This window comes from Bombus affinis, chromosome 4 (genome assembly GCF_024516045.1).
Source record: "Bombus affinis isolate iyBomAffi1 chromosome 4, iyBomAffi1.2, whole genome shotgun sequence".
In the NCBI taxonomy this organism is placed as follows: Eukaryota; Metazoa; Arthropoda; class Insecta; order Hymenoptera; family Apidae; genus Bombus; species Bombus affinis.
The window spans coordinates 17406371-17432104 of record NC_066347.1 but is presented as its reverse complement, the minus strand read 5'-3'; the positions used below and the strand labels follow the sequence as shown (position 1 = coordinate 17432104).

Below are 25734 nucleotides of genomic sequence, written 5' to 3'. Positions count from 1 at the left end.
GTTCGTGCCGAATGACGGAAGAAAAAAAGATAGAAAGATAGAAAAAATAGAAAAGAGTAGATATAGTTCACGGAACATATCGGTTATCGATGAAAATTTCAGCAAATGAATTACGTGAAACCGTTGCGGCGCCGCGGCGGCATCGATGAACATGGTGGCAGAGAGTGAAAGGTGAAAGAGAGGCGTATCGATAGGGCGAAACCGGTAAAACGCACCGTCCGAGGCCAATTCGGTTATCCCGTTCCCAGCAACGGGATAAATATCGATATATCGATGATAAAGTCACGCTCGCGTATTGACGTGTATTCCTGACAATTTCTTTCGCGACTTGAAAGACAAGGAAGAAATAGTTCTATTACTGTTGAATGTGTGAAATGGATATTTTTGGATGTTGCTGTTTGAAAAATTATAATTAACTTCGTCTTAACCGTAGAATACAAGTGATTGATATTTTGTTAAATTATTTACCTAATGCTAATAAGAAATCTTACACCTCGAAATCGTAGCCCTTATCAATTGCTAGATTTCCCCTGACTTGTAAACTCGACGTTCTCTCTCCCTTTACACGTATCTGTGTGTGCTTGTATCTAAAATATGCACCCAATCTGCTAAATTTACAAAACTAAAAGAAACGTAAGATATAGCGGACGGTTAATATCGATCTCGAGGATTATGTAATCCGTCTGCTGCGGGCAGCTTAAATCGAATCTTTTTATTTCGATTCCGTATAAAGGCAAGAATCTAATTGAGTTTGCGGCAAACATTACGCAACGTCATCGTCTGATATTTACTCGTTTTCACCACATCACAGCGGAAGTGATAGAATTTTTGTTGACTGAACCAAGTTGGTGTTTAAACCAGACCGAGAGGACAGAATGAAAATTTCTGACAATTAATCTATTAGAATTTAAAGCGTCAGAGACACGAAGCAAGAGTTTAGTCTAACGAATCATGTTTTCCTAATTATGATATAGAATTACAAAGATTTTATGCGCACATTTCCTAAGAATATCTGCAACGAGTGAAAGAAACAAAAAACGCCAATAAATTTACAAAATAGTATATTAACGAAATATTGTTGTTTCGTATCGTTTTCGAAGCAAAGATTCGACACGTGCCAGGATGCCTCGAAGGATTAAGGACCGGTGAAAATTGCGAGAAAATTTCATTACGACACACATCGAAACATGGAAACACATAGCTAGGGCTAAAAGGAGCAGATCCCGGACTTTTAGCAGTGTCAATTACTTGAGCTCGTGTCTGGCCGTGAATCACACGACATTTATCCATTCACAAGTGTCGCTGCCAACAAACGTCCGACGACATTACCGTGAAAAATGAACGGCAGGATAACGAGAGCACCGATGAATGTCACGTAAATGTGACAGGCACTCGGTCCCCGGTTACGTGCTCTCAATTCGTCCTAGGGGAGCGCTGTCTGTTGCAGGATTAAGATGAACCGACGATACCCGCCGCTTTCTGTTTCTTCCTCTTTGTGCATTAACGCTTTAATACATTTCGCGAAACACGCTCCACTCAAACGTTTCACGTACAATTCCTTTTGTAAAAACCAAGACACTTGATGCTATGAATTGTCACAACTGATCTAAATTATCAAAGAAAACGTTCAAATTCGTACACACGATAGCGGATTGTAATATGTAGAAAAGTTTAATTCCGTGTACTGTATCTCAAAATGATACATAATTCTATATGGCAGTCTTTTACGATACGATTCTTTTAATTCTTTTATCATTTTTATTTTCTATCTTTCGTGGAACATTAGCCAATTATAAAATTCTACCGCCTTTTTATTTCAATAAATTCTCCATGAAATATTTTTTCGTTTAAGAAAACATATCCTTGCGCGTGTACACGCTAATTGAAATTGGAGCCCGTAGCAGCATATTAAAAAATATTGAAATTGTAGTCACGACATGAGCTGTAAGGAGTTCATGTAAGGAGTTAATATCCTTTGGAAGGAGTGATAAAAAATGAGGAATGCTAATATCACTTTCACCAATAAACGTGCTGAAACTAATGGTTCTCGTGTTTTTATAGTTAGTCGTATACTATACTTATACCTTTATAATAATGTCTGAATATAGTAGCGTAATTGGCGATTATTGCAGCAATCATCGACTAATCTACATATTTCCATCTAAAAATAAGCGATTGGCAATATGATAGTAATAGTCGACGAGAATATATCAGTTTACTTTGTTTACCTAGTAGAAACTTTCTCCGGCGTTCTGCGTCTGTAGCTTAATCTCGAGAACGATGTTCGAAGAAGAAAATTATTAGCACTTTCCATTTGCGAGCATCGAAAAAAAGATATTGATCAGCCTGCAGAAACACGAAGCGGTTAGCTATTGATATAATTAACGAGGCTCTTCCGTCATTCAACGTGAATTTAAAGAATAATTTATAACGAAGATATGCAGAATGCGACCTTTTGTTTGCTCTTTCTTAAATCGAGAATTGATACCGATCGGAAGCGACTTTCCAATGTTAAATAGCCACGGATAAAACGAAATACCGACGGCAAATGAGATCAGCAACTTTTACAGCGACGATAGCAGTCGAGACTCTACTTCTTATTCGAGGAAAGCGTTGATTTGTGGCAACCTTGGGAAAATTAACATAACATCGGAATTATTTGACGACTCTTCGAGACTACGAAAGAGATAAATCGTAGAGAATATGTATTTAACGGTTCTGCAAGTACTAATTAGCAGATCCTAACATAGCTCCCATAATGCGCACAAAACGGTACAAGGTATAAGATGGAGACCTTGATCAACCAAGATGCATAACTTCCGTTTCTAACATCTCTACCATGTGCTCCAATTTTCACCATTTACCACGGTAAAATATTGCAACGTTAAAGATGATGAATTCTAACGTTCGTTTAGCTTGCACGTGGAACACGAAGCTGAATATATGTAGCGCGAAGGTAGAAAGGATCTCTTTGTCAGAGGCACGTCGCATAAGACGATATCACGCGATAAGTTTGTTTGCGGATCCGTCAACAACGCGTACGCGTTCGCCAAAGCTGTGTTATCGTCGAAGTGGTTGATAAAACCGTTTTATCTGCGCGGTCTATACACACACGTTCCGGCACGGATTTATTTAAAGAATACAATATACATTGCGGTACTTTACGTTCCGAGCACGTTCGCGAACCGTTCAACAACCCGAGCCTAATTTGTTCGCCGCCCATTTATAAATAGAATTGTTAATTCTGAGTGATCTAACTTTTATGAAATATGTAAAAGATATTATACTGGGTAGAACGATTCGTGAAGAAGCAAGTCGAATATTTAAAGCGATATTTTTATAACCCTTACTAGGGACGATGTTAAAAATAAAGGCTGGATAACGTGAAATCGATGTTAAAAGTAAAGAAAGAGTAACTGATATCTATAGATGACTTGCTGTTATTATTTTCTTCGGAAGAAAATGTTGCTCAAGAGGAAGTCTTTGTAAAAGAAATGCGTAGATTTTTCTAACTCTCTAGTTGTATATTTCGAACAACGTTCAAATTTTCTCTTCGATATCAAAACGTATTTTCAAATAATAAAAGTCGTCTTTAAATAAAATAGTATTCCGCATATAATTCTAACGAAAGTATGGAATAATATACCAGTTAATTTTTATTTTATCTTTTATGAAATAATAAGACGATTTTAAAGTTGATGAGATAAAAGTTTATAAATTCGATTATTGGATGCAAATACTGCGTGCTAAAATTTGTTAAAAGTTCCATCGTACGTGTGGCAACGATTTCATGGAATTTTAAACAGAAATCTAAAATTGCCATGGTATTTAAAAATTGTTGCACGTTACGACGTCTCGAGGAAGCACTACGCTACGGTGTCTCCGTTTTGGCGAGCAAACTCGCCGCGTGATTCACCGAGGAAGCTGATCGCGGCGCGAAACAACGGCGTGACTCATCGGTCCGCTCGGTTTCAAGCCAGCAACCACACTACGGTCTACGGTGTTCTCGCTCACTTTCCGTGATGCTCGTCGCGCGCAGCACACACTCTGTCCTATCCAAATGCTTTGAGAGTATGGCAAACACGTACAGTTGGTGCTAGAGATATAGCAAAGTCGTATAATAATAACGAACCGGACAGAAATTGAAATTGATGATATAATCGTTTGTTTTCGTAATAACAAGACGTTTCAAAAAACGCAATATTCTAGAAGCCCTCAAAAAGAAAAAACAAGAAAGGAAAAGGAAGATTAATAATCAGGTTTTAAAGAACTTGCTACTTATCGTGTAATTTTTTTCTTAAAGACTTTGTGAAAAAGATTACGTTCAATTAATATTCGATTTATTTAATTGCTTATTTATTCAACAGATAGAATATCGAATTAAAATTGGTCTCGTAATTTTGTGAAAAGCAGATCACGAAATTCGGTGCTTTTCCATAAAGATAAAAATAAATTGTGCCTCCTTTCAACAATAATAATTATTCGTATGATAGATTTGAAATTAAAAAAAGAATATCACGTAAAAATGATATTCGAATGCTTACGTTCTGCGATCTATCTTCTCTAAGAAACTGACGCGCTATTCGTATTCGTTATGAATATGAGCTGCTGCAATATAATTCTAGGTCAGTATAAAGGTATACTTTGAAGCATTAATAACGCAAGTTTAACGTGTTACGAATAGAAAAGAGTCTCAGTTTCGATAAAAAGTAGTTTGTAATTTATTATAAAGGAAAGGGTAAAAGTTATTATAAAACTGGAAAATTGTTAAGGGACGAGAAAAGCTTTAAACAAGTAGTAGATGTTGTCGAAAGATATAAGAGATATACGTCGAATAAATGGAACAAACAGAACGTTTATAGATATAAAATTGAAGATGAAATGGAAAAATTGATAAATAGAAAACTATTGAAAAAAGATTTGCTTTCCAATATTTCATAGCTCTTGCTTCGAACATCTTTCATGAAATAATACTTGGAGTACTTGGAAAACAAACGAATATTATGTTAGCGTATTTCGAATAATGCTATACATAAACAAAGTAGATAAGAAATAAAAAGAGTGACATATTCTAAAGGGTTTATCGCAAAGGAAGGATATTGTTTTTGCGGATGAAAGCAAACATGGCATTTTTGGTTTGGACAGAAAAAGCATAGGGCGATGAAGAGCAAACGAAGCACCACGAGAACTAAAAGTTTAATAAAACTAAACTTTGAAACAGGGAGCAGGTTCTGTAACGGTATGGGGATATATCTCGAGCGTTGGTGTTGGTGAACTGCTATTCACCGATGGATATCTCAGATAAGAAGTAATTTTTGAACCTTTTAAAAGAAAATCTGTTCAAAAGTAGACATAAAGTAGAAACGTAAAACACAACTAAGTATAATCGAGATAATGAGCTTAATGGAAAAACTTAAATAACGAAAGAATATTTATTATGCAATTGTCCTAAAGTTTAACGCTCAACTCTTCAATCAACCGAGCTAAACCCCCTATAGAACTTATAAGATCAATTAAACTAAAGTATTGAAAAAATGCCAAGTAGCTAAAAGTCAGGATTGAAATTGAGATTAAGATAAGAATGGAATTCTATTAGACATCAGAATATTTAATATTTAAAAGATACTATATTATGTGTAGATTTTACTCATGTTTCCTCGCTATATGTTTCTTCAAAAAAGCGATGAAATTTATTTTGGCCACTTTATAAGTTTATAAATTCAGCCATCTTTAAAGGAAACGTTACACGTTCAAACTCGTTTCTAATAAATCAATGGCTATATATTGCTGTCGAAATGCATTATATAAATATAAGTCACTGGTATAAATATAATTTATTTCACGTTACAAAGCATTAATATGGAAACATTGTTGATGGCGATACCTCGTATAATTATCACATCTACACGTCTAATATATTTCATTAGGAATACTTTCCGCAAAATTTTATCGATTAAAAATCTCTTTAATAGATAATTAATCGTTAATTACTTTGTAATGTGATTTTTTGCATAAATAGGTTATTTATAAAATAGCAAAATCAAGTGTATAATCATTTACGAATGTTATCGTTTATGTTAACTACAATATTGTTTTTAAGACCACACGCGATTTTTTATTAAATAATTCATATACGTACATTGCGTACAATGAATTTTCTAGAAATTCTACTTTTGTTCCACGCGATCAGCAAGAAAATCTCAATTCCAACATTACGGTTTTATGCCTTTATATTTGAAAAATAATAAGAAACTTTTGATTAAATGCAGTGCACCGACTGTACATTATGTGATACCGAGCAAATTTCAATATGGCTTCCTGTGAATGTGTATTTGTGAAAGAATAATATGAATATTATAATCTTTAATATATAATGGTAGAAATTGGATTAGAATATACATATGTATATATATATACAGTGATCCAGTCGAATTTGCATATTTGCATTATTAGAAATACATATCTTTTCTCTACAAAAAATCTACATACTGTTAGCATATAAATTATACAATTGTACAATAAATAATAATTTTACTATCTTTGCTACAGACGTAATGGAATTTAATAATTATATGCTGTTCGACATGTTTTCGTCGCAAAAGATATATCTAATCTTGAAATTTCGAAAAACTAACCTTTAAACGAGTAAACAGTTTATAATAGTGTAGAAATAGTTTAGAAATAGACCTTCAATATAAATAAATATTTAGTTCTTCGACAAAACAATTATCCCAAAAAATTTTCTTAAGCTTTCTATCGATCACCAGGAATATACAATATAATCTCGTTAATCAATCGTTCTATTTCTACCGGGTCATTGTATACATATATATAATCCACAAGCTCGATAACTTACAGAAAGGTTCCTTTAACAATAAAAGATACGCGTTTCTACAAGTATCAATAGGCTAAAAGCAGCACGTTATATTTTTACATGATACGTACACTGCAGTGATCGAAGCTCAGGCCAAATCATTTCCATAAGACGATAAATTAACGTTCGGGGTCGCGTTCACAAAAATAACGGCGCACCTAATTGAAACGAACAGCGCTATCTGTACGTACTCTGTCTCTGGTTCCCCCCTTTGTTTTTTGTTCGCTTCTTCCATTGTAAGCCGTGATAAAATCATACGTTTTCAACTACACTACGAAGGTTGAACGGAAACGGAAAAGAGAAGAAAAAAAAAAGAATGAAATGAACCGCAAACCATTAAATGCGACCTCGTCACTGAGAAAATCAGCTCACGCGAGTCGACGCCCTATTCTACGTCTTCGAGTCCACCTGGCGGGACGAAAAAGAAGAGTAATTCGCACGTATGCGATTATGAATATCACAGTTCGCTATTTCACGACTCGTTTCTATGGCTAACAGTCGCTTTGCGCGCTGTCGACGCGTGAAATTAGCGCGCCGATGCCGATATTCATTGTACAACCGGTCATCCATTGTACATACTCGACGATATCACGAATTATCAACATCGTGGTTTTTTCCTTTAGCGATGATTCGTATGCAGAAATCGCAAAAGGTAGTGGTGCGTGATAACTTTATCGTCGCGACAGCGATATGCCTGCACTTTCGTATCGTGAACATTTGATAAAGTAATTCTAAAAGATTCGAACATTCAAGTGATTCGTCATGATCGAGTGTTTTTCATTCGTTCAAACATATATGTCGATATTTCTTAAGTTGGTAACATTGAAATAAATTTTCCTTTTCGAAGGAACTTGAAGTAACAATTTTATGGCAAAATATGGCACTCTGAATCGTTTATGTTTCGAGTTTTCATTAATACAACAATCAGAATGGTAATATAGGAAATCTATACTATTGACACAATGAGTATGCTATATTATTTGAAAACTACGTACTTTACTTGGAGGATGAACTTAGGTATACGTCAGACACCAATACAGAACGGTATCAAACACGACACAAGCATAATACTCACACGTGTCACGACATAATTAAAGAGGAAAAAGGTAGTAACAACGCAGTAACAACGTGACACATCGCCGTTTCTGAATTTACAAAATAGATAAAATCATTTCGATATTTTCTACGGATGGCTAACACAGACAATAACCTAAAATTGAAAAGACCTAAAGCTACCTTATTTTGCAATTTTAACTACTCTATACTCTATTCTAAATAACACACTTCTTGAACGCTGATAAAACATTTTTGAAAATATCGGCCAGGTACAATGCACGCATCACGCGTATCATCAGCAGAAAATGAAATACAATAATAAGATAATGTAAGTAGATTTGCAGATGCGGTCAAGTTTAATGGATTTTGCGTAAAAAAATGTTATTCGTTTCATGTTTTTCAGCTTTTTTTCCTTGGATGTCATGCAATTCACGTTTACGTAATTCTTATAAGTTGGTGCATGTACTCTCTTACGTATCGCGATAAAAGGGTAAAAATAAGAAATCCAATAAACGTAACGTGAATTGTCAGCGTTTGGCAAACACATACGGACATTTTTAACGTCGCCACTTGAAACCGCATTTTTACATAAAAATATCAATATCCTGAATTCTTACGATCTTTGTAACCTGACTAAGAACAATATAATTGACGCTATCATCGGCACTGTCAGCGATTTTCGTGAATATAAAGCGACGGCGAGCAGAACGAGGAGACACTGTGCGGTCGAACGACGGTGTTCTATCCACGCGCTATTTTCCCGAACGAAATTTTGAATAGTATCATGCATAGAAACGCGAGACACGATGAAACGATAAAACGAAAAATTGCAGAGTTTACTTTCTTTCAGAAAAAAGGAAACGACAAGACGATTATTAAACGTGCAACGGAGTACAAACCGGAGCGAGAGAGCGTCAACCTCGACGGGGAGGTTAGGCCATCAATGAACGTCGAGGTTAACCTTTTATTCCATGGCTCCGGTGATTCTCGAGTTATCGAGAAAATCGTTGACCGAACGTGAAAATTTCGCTCGAAAACACTTACCCCATAAACCAGTCCACGGTATCGCGGAGATACTCGGGTAACCTATCCAGCTTGGATGATTTTCAGTTGGATCACCGCTGAGGAAAGTAGCACGAGAGTCGAGAAAACAAAATAAATTCTCTCTCTCTCCACTAACACCACCAGCAGCAGCAGCAGCAGCAGCAGCGGCGCACGTTTCGTGATCTCGTCAAATCTAACATGGCGAAGCTCTATTGTCACCTGTTCCCGTCATGCCTCACTTGCCCCCCTTCACCAGAAAATACTACCGATTTATCGCCGCCAGCGCGTACTTCGTCGCTGTATTTATGACACCGTTCCGATTCTATCCTCGATACACGGATCCGACGTATCTATGCCAATCGAACGCAAGTCTGAATGTGCACGACACCACACCACAAGGGGAAAGTCCAACTTAAACCGCACAGCTGATCAGCGGACGTTGAAAAACCAATTCAATCGCACACCCCCGTTTTGATACCTGACTGCAGAGGGTAGTACCTATCGCGCCTACTGGCTTACGAATGGTTCCCGACACAACCTTTCGCTATGAGATAGGCTGATGGTAAAACATTTCGAGTCGGTAACATCACAAGTAACCAGGTCTCACTAGTAACCAATAATAATACTCGCGTAGTTACACTAGTTTCCACCTTAACCTACAGTTGATACAGTGCTTTTATCACTGATGATGAAACGAGGTATAGACATTGACTAAGGATAACGGAATAAAAATGACATTAAATAGAATTTCGTGTCTCACGTTTTGATATAACAATCTCGAAAAAAGTCAGTGTTTCTCACGCCCTCTACAGTTTATGCATCGCGACGATTGTAATTAGTCCGCTTGAACGCGTTCTGTTTATTAAGATAAAACTTAATACAGTGCTATTAAATAAATCTCTGGGCAGTGATTTTATTTATTCGTTATATAATATGAACGAGAAATCGTAGATAGTAAGGACGTAAATATTTATCGCATGGCAGGCTCAAATAAACAAAATTCTGCGGCATATTACAGACGCCATTAAATACAATAACGTGAATAATTAAATTAATAATTTGTCTAAAACAACATAATCTTATATTATATCTTTAACATAATCTTATATTATAAAGTAAGACAGATTTATGTGTGTGAAAATATATGTATTAGATACATATGTTTAATAATTAATCGTTGAACGATGATTACGTTAAGAAAATATATAAATTATTACAAAATATTCCGAGGCGCTGTGAAAACTAAAAATCTTGTAAAAGAATTTCGAAAAATTTATATTATTATTAATCTATATTATTTCAAATTGAAATATATAAATTTTTTCATTTTGGAATGAAATTATAATGGAAACATCACATTTCATCGGCAAATAGTCACTGCTCAACCGTCCTTCCGGAACGTCGTCACCAGGTTTTAATTAACTATAAGATAGATACCTATGAAGTCCATTATGAACCTATTCTGTACATAAATGCTTATCTGACTTCGAACAAAAAATGAAAATCTTATTATGTTGATAAGAAAAATTTATTGTTTTGATATTGTACAATGTACATGTGTAATGCACGTGATGTGTGTGTAATATTTTATTATTTTGATATCTTGTTGTGTATTTTATTTATAACTTCATATAAGGCTTTAGTTTTAATTCAAATCAGTACTATACTGAATCGACAACGTCGCATACGACCGGGAATTGGTATAGAGGTTGAGATGATCCTCAAAACGTGGGACACGAAAAACATTGAATGTCACGTTTATTCTGTATTTCTGTGCAAACAGTTTCTTATATCAAATCGGTCAAACGTAACTATATCGGAAATAAACTAAAAAAAAAAATACGTTGTACCTCGTCGGTACATATAGACTATGTACAGACTACGGTCGCTTACGTAGATCTGAAAATTCCAGTGGATTTTCAGGGTTTTAATTCCAAGAGGTGTGTTTTATAAATTGGCCGCTGGTAATAGCGCTGCGATCGATTTATTAGACTTCTGCATTTCACGCCATCTTTTCCATCCTTATCACTGTAAGTAACGAATATAGGTTAATGTATCATAATTTTATTCAATGTATTTAAAGTAAATGTATAGTATTTCATGTGATACAGAAAAATGTTATTTAGATAACATACATAATGAGTGAAGATTTACATAATGGAGTGAAGTTCAGTTGTAGACAGGATTGTGTTGCAAATTCCAGTCACAACAAGCGCTGCATGATAAAACCTAAGAAATCGTTCGAAGCGCCTTACCTGAGTAACATCTTTCGATACGTGAGAGCACGGACAAGGTACCTCTTCGATAATCCGAGCCTAGCTCTAGTTCCTCCACCGGAGTTTCCAAATCTGTGTATGTCTGGCGTTACGTTATAATATTATAAAGTGACGACAGAGGATCACAGGTATTATAATCGCGAAATGTGTCAAAGTAAATGATCATCTTACGTGAGAATTGTCTGAAATTCATGGAAATTCATTGAAATATATCCACAGAATATTCAAAACAATACAGGCTTACGGCTCCATTGCAGTACCATCGAAGTTTTGTTCTCATAGGTAATGTATTTCAGTTACTGTGGAAGATAACCCATATATGCAAACGTTTGTTTTATCTTCTACAATCGGTTATAGTTATCCTTATATATTTTGAGGTGCTGTAGATATTACACATTTATTACGTATATGTGTACATGTAAAATGAAATATCTTTTGTGTGGAAATATATATGTAATTATAGGTACAATGATTTTATTTCTAGCTTGCATATGAATATAAACAGTAGTTTAAACCGTTCATGGCAGAATAAAATATTCATCTACACAATAGATTTACATCTGAATCCGATTAATATATTTTATTTCTAGCACATTTTTCTGCAACGTTAACGTATAACATACGATGTGAGAGCTATCATTATATATTACAAATCCATTATTCTAATGGAACATAGATGTAATATATTGTAACATGCAATAGGGAAAACTGATAACACGAGCTATTTAGGATTATAAACCTCTGTAGTAGTGAATACGTGTTCTGGTGGAACGGAGACATCGTTGATGCTTCGTATCAACAGAATATTGTATCTGTCTCTCATATAGGTGTACGGCTTCTCGTGTAATATATGTATGTGTATGCAGTACATGTACATAATATGAAACGATACGACCTCCAAGCGCAATTGATTCTGTATTTATTCTCCAGTACCCAACTTCATTTCGAAGTCTTCTTTTTATTATAACGTAATGACATTGCAAATATATTATTTGTACGTAATTAATTGCTTATAATTAATGTCATGAATATTGTGGAATTTTCATTAATAAGTACAGCAGTACTTATTATCTTCATGTACTTCGTGATTTCTTCATGATTAATATTTTATTACAATTTTGGTAGATCATAATGTTAAATCAATATGCAATAATATTACTATATTAATTTTCCTGAAATGTATGGGTCAGCGACGATGTGATATTATATTCTTGATTTTATTATATCGGTTCGTAACTAGAAAGGCAATACATCGATAAAAACGTACTACAGGATTGTCGTGTTATAGATAATGAAACTTTGAAACGAGACATATTAAAAGTTCAACCCGAGTAACTATACCATACGTTGAATACAATACATTCTTTAGACGAGAAAAAGACAACAGTAAAGAAAGTGCAACGGAAACAGAACTCAAGAACAAAGAACGAAGATGAAGTACGCTGTATGCGAAGCAGTGGTCCTCAAATATTTTTATATTTTCTACTTCTCTTGATTTTAAGAAACGCTCATATTGATATATCATGTATAGTGATACGCAATATTTAAAAAAATTAATTTACACTAAAAATACATAAATATCTATAGTATGTATCTTTATTTAAAATTATGAACAAGTGTTCTGATTTCTTTAACTTTTACCTTCGAGAGCCGCTGTTACAAAGGATTAGAGGGAGAGAGAGGAATCGAATACATGAGAGAAACAAACGAAAGAAAATACAGGAGAAGAGAAAGATGGAAAACAGTAACGGAACAGGAAGAGGGAAAAACTGTGACAGAGGTGGCGGATGGGTAGGATGTTGCACACGCAAGTATGAACGAGAGTACGGACGTTATTAACACTATGCATCATATACCCGTGCTAGATGGAAATATAGCGAAGTTTTTTATTGCCCTAAAGATAAATCACGACAAAATGCTGAAGATTCACAATTTTTCGCTACATGTTTTATTCCGATTAAATTTTCTTACGGCTCTGTAATAAAATTATCAGTCTTAAGGATTACTAATCTTCTGCATTAATGATTTAATAATCGTTTAGTGTTTATAAATGTCGTAAAAAATACAATGCATCTTCGCCATATTGCGTTCAGTTCTATCACGTTACGAAAATCACTTCGTTTGATTAAATACTTTTAGAAGTGCGAGAATAATACAATAATTGGTAATTTTCAATAAATTTATAAATTGAATCGTTCAGAATACATCCAGCGAGAAGCTTGAAAACTTGAAAAAGATATTATATCTGACTTTCCTGTTGAATTATAAAAATATCGATATTTCATTCCAAAATAAAATACAAAAATAGAGATGACCTCGTTCGATATTTCTAAAGATCTTCTTGACGTAGGACTGGGGAATGTCAGTCATATACAACTGATATTTATTGAGTTTCAATAGTCGAAAGGATCGAAGCTCGTCTATTTCGATTGTGAGATATTTGTTCTGAATTGAACGCCTGAGAGGGAATTGAAATATTTCTTCTTCATCAAGGAGATTAGCGAGAGACTTTTTTTATTTCTATTCTTTACAATGTTGCCAATTCTTAGACTTACTCCGAATAATCGATATCTTTTCTACAAATTTCTCTATTTTCTCAGAGTATGTACGCTACATTCAAATCAAATGGTTTTTCTACCATTCAACTATTCTATATTGTATGTACACTGCGATACAGAAGTATTTGGGCAACTGAGTTAATTCTATTACAAGGTTCATATCTTTAATATGTCTTTAGAATTATGATGGAGGAATGTTTCTGTACTATTATTTCTTTAATTATTGCCACAAATGGGATTAGATAATATAAACTATAACAAAGTCTTCTGAGTTCTTTGAATCATCTTCGACTCAATCTTATCTTTCTATCTTTAAGAATTTCTTTAAGTTTGAAGAAAAGATGAAATAATCGTTATCGATATCCGCGATTTTTCGTTTCAATCTTTCGATAGAGACGTCGTTGAAACATTAAACGTTTTTTGGTTTGTTAAAACGAGATCACGATTCAAAGATAAGAATTCGAGGACCGAAGAATTCAGAAGAAATGAAGAGTTAATTGTGTCAACAAGGTAGTCGATAGAATAATGTTGCTTTTCACGTATTTCACACTGAGTCTTCAGTGTCTATAGGTATTCGAACGACCGTAAACATAAATCGGTGTTTCTAAAATCGATTGCCATGCCAGCACACAATACGTTTCTACCGGTTCAGTGGCGTAACACGTATTGCGCCTGTTAGTCTCCATTTGTACGTCTACCAAATTTCATTTCCAATTCCAATAGCCGCCAAACTTCAAATAGATCGAGATAAGGCATACGACGGTGGAATTAGTGGATGGCAGACAACGCACACGCTGTTATGAATTTTCTAACTCGGAACGTCGAAGGAGACGTACCTATAATAAAATTGAATCAAATGATACGAAAGAGATTCCAGTTTTAAGCACTTTACGCGCGGTAAAATCCGATTCATGACAAATTCAAATCCTCCGCATCTTCTCATGAGTAATTCATTGCACGTTCTTGAATTATAAACTTCTCTTACGAGCGTAACGAATCCTCGAGATTCAGCTGGGAAATGTATTTAATTACATTTTTAAGGAGAACATTAATTTTTAGCATGCGAGCTGAAATTTTAATTTAGTTGAACGTCGCCGCACTCCTCTATCTCAGCTACTTTATATTTAAATTTGAAAAAACAATTATCGCGTCTTCTATCGTTTTTCTTTTTTTTTTTTTTTTTCATTTGATAACTTTTATTAGTTTTGAAACGTGACTTGCAGTCCCATACGTATTTATCGTGTTTTGTTTCAGTGATCTTCGCTTATAACGGGATCTTATATTCCGATAGGTCTGAGTGGTGTTAGAAAAATCATAACATTATTGTGGAAAGTTATAACATTATTGTGGAACGTATTGCACCTACCATTGGTCTCGTACAAGTTAAGGCAAAGAAAAAGAGGAGAAAGAGAAGAAATGAAAATATTACATGTTAGGACAGATAAGGACACCATGATCTTCCGCTGGCTTCTCGACGAGCTAAATGTAAATTTGGGTAAGTCACTTTGGAAGTTGGTATACTGGGTGTACGCGTGGTATGGCAGCTTATACGACCGCAGTGGTGCAACGTAGAACAAAACGGCTTAGTTCTGATATCCAGCTCACGAGTGTGTTGCGTTATCCACCCCGGAACTTAGCTAATTTCGCTTTAGTCTGTGTCCAATGTTTATACCTGTGTAGCTACCCGGTCTCGTTACAAGTTTTTTAGCTCTTTAAGCGTTTCATGTTGTTTTACTGAATATACATTGATAAATATTCCGTTATCTTTGCATCAGTTGCATATTGTTTGCAGTAAACAAATTAATCTCTTCACACACGCACATGTATTTCATGTTAATATATGTTAAACACTACGTGCAGTTTTTATTTATTATTGAAGCACAACTGAAATGAATCGAAATGGAAATCGTTGAATGTAATTTCTTTCGTAATTAAGTTCTTTCGTAATTAAATACGCACGCTACCATAGTGGATTGAAGCAAAATGACCGCCACAGATTCTTATACTTTGGTATAATATATATCGTTTATTGTAAAGAATAATCATTTCTGATTTATTCTTTTAACCAAGCATGTTAGTTATGTGTCTATTTATTTTCCAGCTAAATTACGTTTAAAGCGTCACACATGCGTGGTAAACGTGCCGAACAGCGTGCTATGATAAACATTTCATGACAAGTCGACATTCAAAGTCTAGTTTAAAGTTATTAGTACGTAATTTACTTAGTTACTTAGTTCTTGGTTATCGATTGAGGTTTACATAATTTGAATTTCGTTGCATCGTAGAGCATTTTGTAAATGTATTGAATTTCTATCAACACACAGCACTTTTCATTTGAGCTTTTGCATGTAATCTTTTGTTCGCTACTTACTACTTTGTTTGAGATTAAATTTCCCCCCAAGAACTTTATCCTGTGAAGTGGATATTCTAAATTATCCTGAAGCTGCATCTGTCGATTCTATTCATTGTTTTCAACAAATTTTATACTTACAGGCACAATGCACCACAAAATGCTCTAGCGTTACAAGTACATTTTAAAATTAACTCGTACCTTACACGATGAGCACGTATCTTCCTTATCTCGCCTCTAAATTATTGCTAGGTCATTGTGCCAGATTATTTTAATTACTTGTCCCTTTTAGGGGCTAAGGTCGTTTTCAACGTTCCTTTTGCTACAAACCCTCTTACTCTTTATTTATTGACAACGTGCGCCCTATCGTTCTATCAGATCTTAATGTTATGAAGGGAAACACCATTCGAAGAATGGAATGAGAAGATGGAAATTTCGTTTAATCAGAGGAACGTGCGTTGTGATTTTTGTCGTGGTATGGCTATTGAAGTTTATTAGCCACGCGAGGTTCGAAATTCGTATATGGCCTTGAAAACGTTTCGCATAATTGCGGTAGATTCCACCGCAGTCGAGATGATACAGGATAGATAAATTTCATGGTCACAGAGTTATAAAGATATAGATATAAATAGATACAGATATAGTAGATGTAAAGTTTGGTAGCCCGTACCTAGCATTGCCAGGGTGAATAAATTTTTTCGCGATACTTAAATCGTATTTGACACGAATCGTTATTAGAATGCGGAATGTTCATGCAAATTCACATTTTTACAGATAACGATGAAAAAATCGAACAGGATAATAATCATCGTAATCATATCATATGGGTTCCATTATATAATATTCTGATTGGTTTTAGCGTTATTTCGAGTTCATACGGTTTGCATCACCCACGCCTATTCCTTCGAAAATCTTCAACATCTGTATATATCTCGCATAATTTGCGAAAATGTTACTTTGATAGTAAGTTTAAAGTGGATAACTGTCCAGCAGCGTTATCTACATGGCTGCAAACAGTAGCGGCGATTCCAAAATTCAGTTATCCACGTAGAACGTTATTCCGAGGCATCGGACAGCAGCATTTAAATATGAAGCACCCTATTATTAGACACGTTTCTGTTCGCTGTTTAAAGGATCCTGTAAAACGTTTCGAGTTAAACTCGCTGGAGGGACGAAAATCCTAGATTTAGTAGCATCAGCAGCCTTAACACGGATTATCCATACGGCGTATCTATTATACCGTGCTTGTACCGCGACGACGATAAATGACGTTGATAATGGCGAAAGCTTGTCCCGCTTTGATATTTATAACGGCGTGATGCCGCGTCTCGTCGGTTGTCTTCGCAAATCCCAAGAACCGTCCTGCCCTGATGTGCATATGTGTACGCCATACCTACGAGCACGTATATTTTAGTTGGCTTTTTCTCCCAGACGATCGTCCGGGGACACATGTTGTCAAATATTCTAGGAGTGCCCCTTGAGGCCTGTTTCTCTTCAGGCTTGACTTTGGATTCATCTCTCGACCGCTCGTTTCCTTCCGCTCCCGAAGAAGTTTCGCGACAGCTATCCTCGACTACAGTGACAGCTCTTTTGACCGGGTAAGATGTTTCTCCTGGCTATCCTCAGGATATTTGAAAATCCGCCGCCTTTGAGTCGCCAGCTACATCCACAATAATAAGTTATACTTCAACTTTGTGCTTTAAATAATAAGGCAAGTAGAATGATGAAGTAAGTGGATGGTCGGTGTTTGATATGCATAACTTGAATAATTGAGTACGATAGGATCTTATCTTAGAGATTATGGAAAGAAGATATTATAATGGGAATTGGGTAACAGAGAAGGCGTACTTTTCTAGAATTTTAATCGTATTTCATATTAATCAAGAATTTTTCCTCAAAAGGTTATCATCAGTTGAACGCGTTCTTCTCGGTAATTAAATGTAATTGATTTTATAAATTGAAATATGAAGACACAGAGATATTGAAATTAAGAATTAGTTATTTAACAGTGTAGCAGGAGAAAGACTTGGGCATATTGTTAAATATAATACTACAAATTTTTACGTCATATGCAATGCGATTAATTAATATTTATTTCCTATAAAAAGTCAAAAGCATGTATATTTTTTGTATCTGAGGTGAAAAATGGAGGAAATTTGGACGATAAGGGGATGATGATTTTCTAAATATTTCATTTTCAACTCATCTTTATCTTATTGTACTGTCAATGAGTTAAGTCAACTTGTGTTTGAAAAAGGGACTTTCGAGAGATCTTCTTTATTTAACATTTATGATCATATTAAGATACGAGTAGGTACTATCGTGTGATCTTCTACTTTGTAGAAGAATTATAAGGATCGATTTCAATTTACGAGAACAGAAGAGGTATAGAACGTATAGCGTGTAATTTCATATCAAACCAAGTCAAGTTTGGTCGTGCAATTCTCGAAAGCAACGTGTCCGTCGAATATTACGACAGCTCGACGTACCGTCTCCTGAAGTAACGCTGCGAATACCAACAACCACTTTGTTTCCTTTTCATAAGAGTTCAGCTTTCCTCTTATACACGGCACTCTGACCGACTTTGGCTATGACTTTTTTATTGTATTCTCTTTAACTATACAATACGTCGTCAAGTTTAAAGAATTGCTGCTATCAAAATGTGAAGGGATCATAACTTTATGGAACCTTATAATATATGTATACATAATCATAAGTTTACGCGGAATTTTTTAATTTATTTGCTAAATAATACTCGTATTTGTTAAAATAAATCTATGAAGCATTCTACGCAGTGAATATTCCAAATTAATTTCTAATCTTCAATTTCTAAGATCTCTAATTCCATTATCACTTATCACACATATACCAGTACGTTCGTAGCGTAAATTTTAACGCTCTGACATAGAAAATAGTATTTTATCTAAAACACGAGTATTAAAAATTAATACGACTTCAAACTTCACTCAAACATTTTTTCTCTCTCGTGTACTGAATTTTTCCGATTTAACCCATTTGGTAGACGAGTCAGCTGCGATAGTCATTTTTTCGAGTGTTTCCTTGAATAAGAAAAAAAAAAGGAATTGTAACTGCAAGCTTGTTTTTTTAAAAAAGAGCGCAGAAAATATATGATGATAGAACATGCACATCTATACCGTAGTGACGTGTAGAAAAAGTTAGAAAAATACATACAACGTGGGTAGTGGTCTTAAGCATATAACAAGTATCAAACAGATGGTCTCACTGAATACTGCGACTTATTCGTATTCCGAATAGCTGCTTGTTTAAATGTTCTTTTGATCTCCTTCAAATATAATATGCTACGTCTGTAACGTCGATCTTATAATGTTTGTATACATTTTCAGGATCGTTTAATATTTCACTAATACATGTCATGAGAGTTGGCTGTTGTTACAATGCTCATAAAATTTCAAAATATTTCGTATGACACGTGTGATACGTTCATAAATGGTGTCAAACATGTGCACGAATACTTTGGTAAACCATCGTAGACAGAGCTGAAGTAGCAGGTAGAACTTGTTTTACTTTACAAAATACTAACTTGGACGTTACCATAGTAGATATACTTAACCGACCTGTTCCAAGTGAATTTTTGATTAATGCTGAAGCGAACGATACAGACACGTCTAGTCAGGACGCCAACCAGTGGTTTTGTCTTTGCGGTCGTGCTCAATATGTCGTCGCGTATCGTGCGCTCTTGCGATTGACAAACGACCGCAACATCAACTCTGCGTTGGCCAAACGCAAAGCTGATGGGTGTTCGTAATCATCGAACCTCTTGACTCCCTCAAGTAATCCGTTTTGCCCTGTAAATTACACCTTCGACATGGTTGAATGCGCGCTACACTTCGTTTCACATTTCCAGTCTTGTGTTTGTCTTTCCTTATTCGCATTGCTATAAAAGCTGGTTACGTTGAGCAAAATCTGTTATGATAAGTGCTCCTTCAAATACTAAAGTATCAAGTACTAAGTACCAAGTGTTAAATATTAAATGAACGAGGGAAAATAACGATGAAATAATAATAAAGGAAATACGTTAAATAATGTTCAATTTTTGTGAAAGTATGTAGTGCAGTTTGGCAAGCTTTCAGTTATTAGCCTTACTGTGTTCTTTCTATAATTTTCGACCGGATCATATCTTTTTGTCGTTCCGAATTTTTGTTAAGTTTGAGGAAAATGAGAAGGAATCGTTGTTTCAAATTTTCTTAAATGTTTCTTTGTTTCGTTTGTTGGAAACGAATTAAATTGCGAAATTGAGACACAAAGAATTGATAGATCGCAGCAGAGTTAACTAGGGATACTTCAAAACGCTGTGACTTCTGAAATGAATGCATATGCCAGATCATACGTCATTCCTGATCATTAAACATCGCCTAATGAAGGATAACTCAGTCTAGTTGTGTGGAACACCTTGTATGTATATATACACATATATTTTTTCATATATTGGAATCTGTTACAATTTCCCAGCTAATGAAAGAGATCACAGGATCAGAATGTCTTGTTGATCTTGCAAAAATAATTTACTAATGCGCCCTTATAAATACTTCACTACAAACGTTACAGCATTTGTAAGTTTGGTGCTTTTAATAATGACGAGATGTTGCTTGAAAAGTTTTCCTCCTTGAAAATCAAAGTTGTTACGTAGTATAAATTGCAGCAAAGTTTGAAGCGTTTAAATCGGTTTGAAATTATTAGAGTCGCTTGAATATACAACATGCGAGTTGGTTAAATGTCACTCTTTATATATGAATTGAAAGATCTTGTAAGTTTATAATTATTTATCTTTTCTGCGTATGATATTTTGAAATATTTGTTAATTTAACACCGTAAAACACATTGATTCAAATATGAGTCGCAACATGTTAAAATATTGTTATTTTCCATGGCTCGAGGTGGCCACCATGTTCATTTTCATTAAAAACAAAAAACGAAGGAAAACGAAAAAAGTAGAGAGGGGATGGAGGAATAATAACGTAAATAAAGACAGTGGCTTCGTTTGCGAGTTAATGTAAAACATCGGATAAAGTCTATAGAAATATTTTCATAAAAGATTTTTAACATTCTCTTTATTATTCTTCAGTGGCTTTTTATGTTGACCCCTGCACGTGCAAGGCACGAAAGCTTTTAACGTTTGCATTTTACATTGCACAGCGTTTCTAATTCTCGACGATAAAATGTCTTCTTGGAACGGTGACATGCTCGCTAAGACACACGTATATGAGTATGCCTGGGAAGGGTTAAAATATGTTTATCGCAGTATGATTTTTATTATCTCTTCGCATTTATGCTTTCTCGCCAGTTACGTTTCTTTCAATCCATTGGTTGCTTCAATTACTTCAGTTCGCTCCCTCTTTTTATTACGTTTCTCTACTTTTCGGTATTCCGTTTTATGTTCGCCATATCGTAGTATTATCGGAGTATTACCACCGTGAAAGTGCAATATATGAATTGGATGTATGTCAATCGTCGTAAGTATCGTTCCATTGAAATCGAACCTTTTACTTATGATCGACATTAAATATTTCCGTACCTATAATGCTGACATAGATATATCAATTGACAATGTAATTGTTGTAATTTCTCATACTCGATATATTATTTTAATCTTTACTGCTCAACAATTATTCCACGATGAATAATAAATAATAGAAATTTTCTATATACATGTAACATAAAACCAATCTACGAAGGATTCTTTCATTTGTAAACTTTGTATTACTATAATTTTCTAATTCATATGCATATTCGTTCACGTTATACACTTAAAACTTTTCATTTTCTTCACTTATAGTTGTATCAGTCCCTTATGATGCTTATGGTGTTTTGGAAATCTTCGTACGAATTGCAAAAGAAAAAGGACCTTCCGAGGTTTAGCTTCCATCATGATAATCTCAATTATAATTCATCTTTATATTCTGCGAATACATTTATACCTCGTAATTTAACATCATTAATAATTGTATTATATTTATATTTATGTACATTCTAGCTTCAGCGAAGAATCGACAGAGCGACGTCGAAAGATATCAATCACAGTCGAAGCCCGATATTTTTCATTCCCTTCCTCTTCATACTTGCACGTTATTCGTTTTCCTGTTCCCCTTTATCGCTTGAAGAATTGGTGACATCGACGCATCACGGAAATGCAACGGTTACGTTGGTTGCATTGCTATGTACCACGGGTCACTTGTGTGAGAGGTCAGTTTATACGAGGTGGAAAGGAAGATCGTTGAGAACAAGAGTTGAAGCGAGAACTAGGGACGAGTGGAAAAGCTGTAAGGGTAGTGGATAGAATGGGTAAATGATAAATATTTCAACCAGCGGCATACTCGACGAAACGAACTCGCAACTTAGGTGGTATAGGTCAGGGTTTAGCTTTAGTCGGTAGCTGCTAAAACTAACCGCGTAAAATATACAATGCCAGGAAATTCAGCTTTCTCTTCTCTTCCTCTTCAACATCCCTCGTTGTTCGCTTTATGGACTTCGTGTCGGAGGTCGTGTCGAACAGAAGTTTCAAAATAACTTATTTGCTACTGACAGCTGCGCGGGATTATTTTAGATTTCAATACCATGACAATAATAATGCTTACGATTTTATTATATACTGTAGCATAAAAGTTTGCTGACTGCGTGTTTCATAAAAGCCAAGAATTATCTAAAATGTCACTTTGGAATTGTCCTGTTACTTTAGAAAATTTTGTTATCGGACGCTTATCGAAATAAAAGAATGTTATTTATAGATAGACGGTATTGACTATCCGAGTTAGGACTAAAATTAACAAAAGGTTCTGTAAAAATGTAATTGAGAAGATATTCAAAATTTTTGATCAGCCATGTATTAAGCCAGCAGTATTTGTATAAGTTGGACGAACAAAGTAGAAGCATTACGTAATTCTATGTAATTTGCGTAGAAGCTTAGCGAGGAGAGGATGTTATTTTTGAATTTTAATCTTGCCGAGGTTTATACGAAAATGTACATTTAAATGGTATAATTATCTAGAATTTAATTTTATCAATTACATATTTAAATAAATATAATGGACATACAAGCAGTTGTTAGAAAAGATTCAAAGTATTCAAGATGTTAAGACGTTAAAGATACTGTGTTTTATAGTTAGATTATTTTTCATATTGATTACACAAGATAGCAAATTGTGGCATTATTATTATTATTATTATTATAATTTATGGCTTTAGAGAAATTTGTGCTTTATTTTAAACTCTGATTTATTTTGATCTTTTTAGTAGATAAATTATAACATAACAAAGATTACAGAAGGAGTATGAAGTGGAAAAGATTTTCTGAGGATATATTCATTTTCTTGGTTAAAGTATTATTTTGCTATGCCGAGTTAAATGGTGTTCAGCATGCAAGCTGAATTTTGGACCTTCTAAATGTGTTAAAATATTTTACGGGAGAGAAATATAATAAATATAATACCTACTTCGTTAAATCCCTTGTTCCTGTAAAAAGATACTCTCCCTTTTGTTGCTACATTTTCAGTTCATTGATTCATATATAAACACGTTAAATACAGCAACGACTTAAAATATTTTAATTATTCTGATTATAGAGTCTTAATCATGAAGGTTTTAATTTCATACACTTTTCATAAATTTTTAAATAATTTTGCTCGGATTTATTTTTATAGATTTTTAATTATTTCTTGTTCTAAAATTTAAACAAAACTGTTTTCCTAAAATAACAGAGTCATGCAACAATGTAGAGAAGTAATTTTAATACATCATAAATAATGATAATTAATAATATGAGAGTATTAATGGTATCAAGAGTCTTCGTATTTCAAATTTCAAATTTTAAAGTTTCAAATTCGGAGGAAAAATCGCTTAAAGACTATAAGAACGCAACCTATTTTTCTGGCACGCGTAACGGAGTTTGTTAGGGGGAATTTTCTTTTTGCGCTTTTTCATTCGTTTGTTATCAGCAAGCAAGCTGCAAGTTTATCACGCGATCCTAGATGTGGTTTTTTCAGGAGGAGGCGTCTAATATCTGCGTGACTCGATTCGAAGCGCGTTATTCTGATATAAATTACAGCCACGTAACTCCACTTCCACGGACCTTCGTGACATTTTTACTTTTGAAGAAGCGAGATCATAGATACGGTCAAATTGTTGGTTCGTTCATTAGATACCACGGTGATTGTGAGTTAAGTAATATACTTTTGCTGCTAATTGTAAATAAAAGTAACTTTGTTTTAAATCTCATAAAAATGGTATTACAACTAAAAATACAGTAATTGCTAGGAAAACTAAAATTCTATTAGACTTTTCCTTATATGAAATATATCGTGGAAATGGAAAGTAATGTAATATTTTTAATTAGATATTTTTTAAAATTAAATTTTGCTTGCAATCAGACAAATCCTTCTAACTGGATTAAATTACCTCTGAATAATAAAAATCTTAATTCGGTTGGAAAAATTATATAAACGTGAAACGTGGAAAGAGGGACTGTACGAAATATATTTTACGTAGATCTTTATCTATTTATACCTATAATTAAAGTATAAAGGTATATTCGTTTTTGCACTTTCTTTCATCGTTTCATTAATTTTTAAAATTTTTACGCCTCATATAAACAATAAAAGTTAGAGGAGAACTTTGAAAATTATAGCACGATGAATTCTTTTTCTCTGTCATTTCTTTCCTTTTTCATAGATAAATTTTCGTACGTTTCAGTAGTTTCCAGCTTTAATTAATAATTTATAACTTAGGTATAATAAGAAAAGTAGAAGACTAGCGGCCGAAGTTCCTCAAAGTCAAGAAAATAAATTTGACACCAAAGAACTTTGATAACCACCGTATTAAAAGAAATCGGCTTTGCCGGAACGTATTAAAGCTGAAAGCCATTAAAGAAATTAAGCGAACCGTTGCATTCGTTGAGGTATTTCTGAAAACTTTTAATAGTGGGTTTGATTAAAACTAGATAAGAGGCTGCATATCGGATTTAGCGATCATGAAACGAACTTAACAATATATTTTTTAAGGAAAAGATATGAGATGCGTTTCGGTAGCAGTATCTCATTTTTAAATCAAATTAGCAGCGGTTATTAAATGTTCCAGGATATATAACAAATTCATAGAGCCATAAAATTAAGAATGTATTATATATATATAAATATATATATGTATTGTATTATATAAATAGATTTATATAAATAGACAAAGGATGTTTATGTATTTATGAGAAATTTAAATGTGTTAAAATAAACGGAACATACATGTAATATACAAAGGAATATACAAGAGATCTAAAACAAAAGTATTCATTATAGTAATCTGAATTTGCATAAACATTACATAAAAGTAAATAGCGAATAACAAAACTGTTTCATTACTGTCAAATACATCCTTTTAAATTGCTCTAAATATAATTACTCTCGCAACAAATATCAGGAGGAACTTTAAGTAAAAATCTCCGAGATAGAAATAAAGTTTCAAATGTCTTCTTCTTTCTAAAAGATATATCGTGATAATTAGCAACAACGTAATTATTAAATCTCTCTCTTTCCCTCTCCCTCTCTCTTTCTT

The 25734-nt window shown here is 34.2% G+C and overlaps 2 protein-coding genes across 3 annotated transcripts in view; one reads left to right on the top strand and one right to left on the bottom strand.

Moving 5' to 3' along the window:
• LOC126915677 (MOB kinase activator-like 2) overlaps positions 1 to 9424 on the bottom strand; it is a 64510-nt gene extending 55086 nt beyond the window's left edge. The window contains exon 1 of one of the 2 annotated variants that reach the window (XM_050720558.1): positions 8975 to 9424. Coding sequence is in view for 1 of the 2 variants with exons in the window: in XM_050720563.1 (XP_050576520.1) it covers positions 8975 to 8979 (5 nt within the window). In the remaining variant the exon portion in view is untranslated. The remainder of the gene's footprint in view (positions 1 to 8974) is intronic. The other variant, XM_050720563.1, reaches the window with a different exon arrangement.
• A 5716-nt stretch (positions 9425 to 15140) lies between these two features.
• Positions 15141 to 25734, top strand: part of LOC126915511 (myelin expression factor 2-like) — an 86066-nt gene continuing 75472 nt past the window's right edge. Inside the window, exon 1 of the mRNA XM_050720243.1 lies at positions 15141 to 15303. The gene's annotated coding sequence lies outside the window, so the exon portion shown is untranslated. The remainder of the gene's footprint in view (positions 15304 to 25734) is intronic.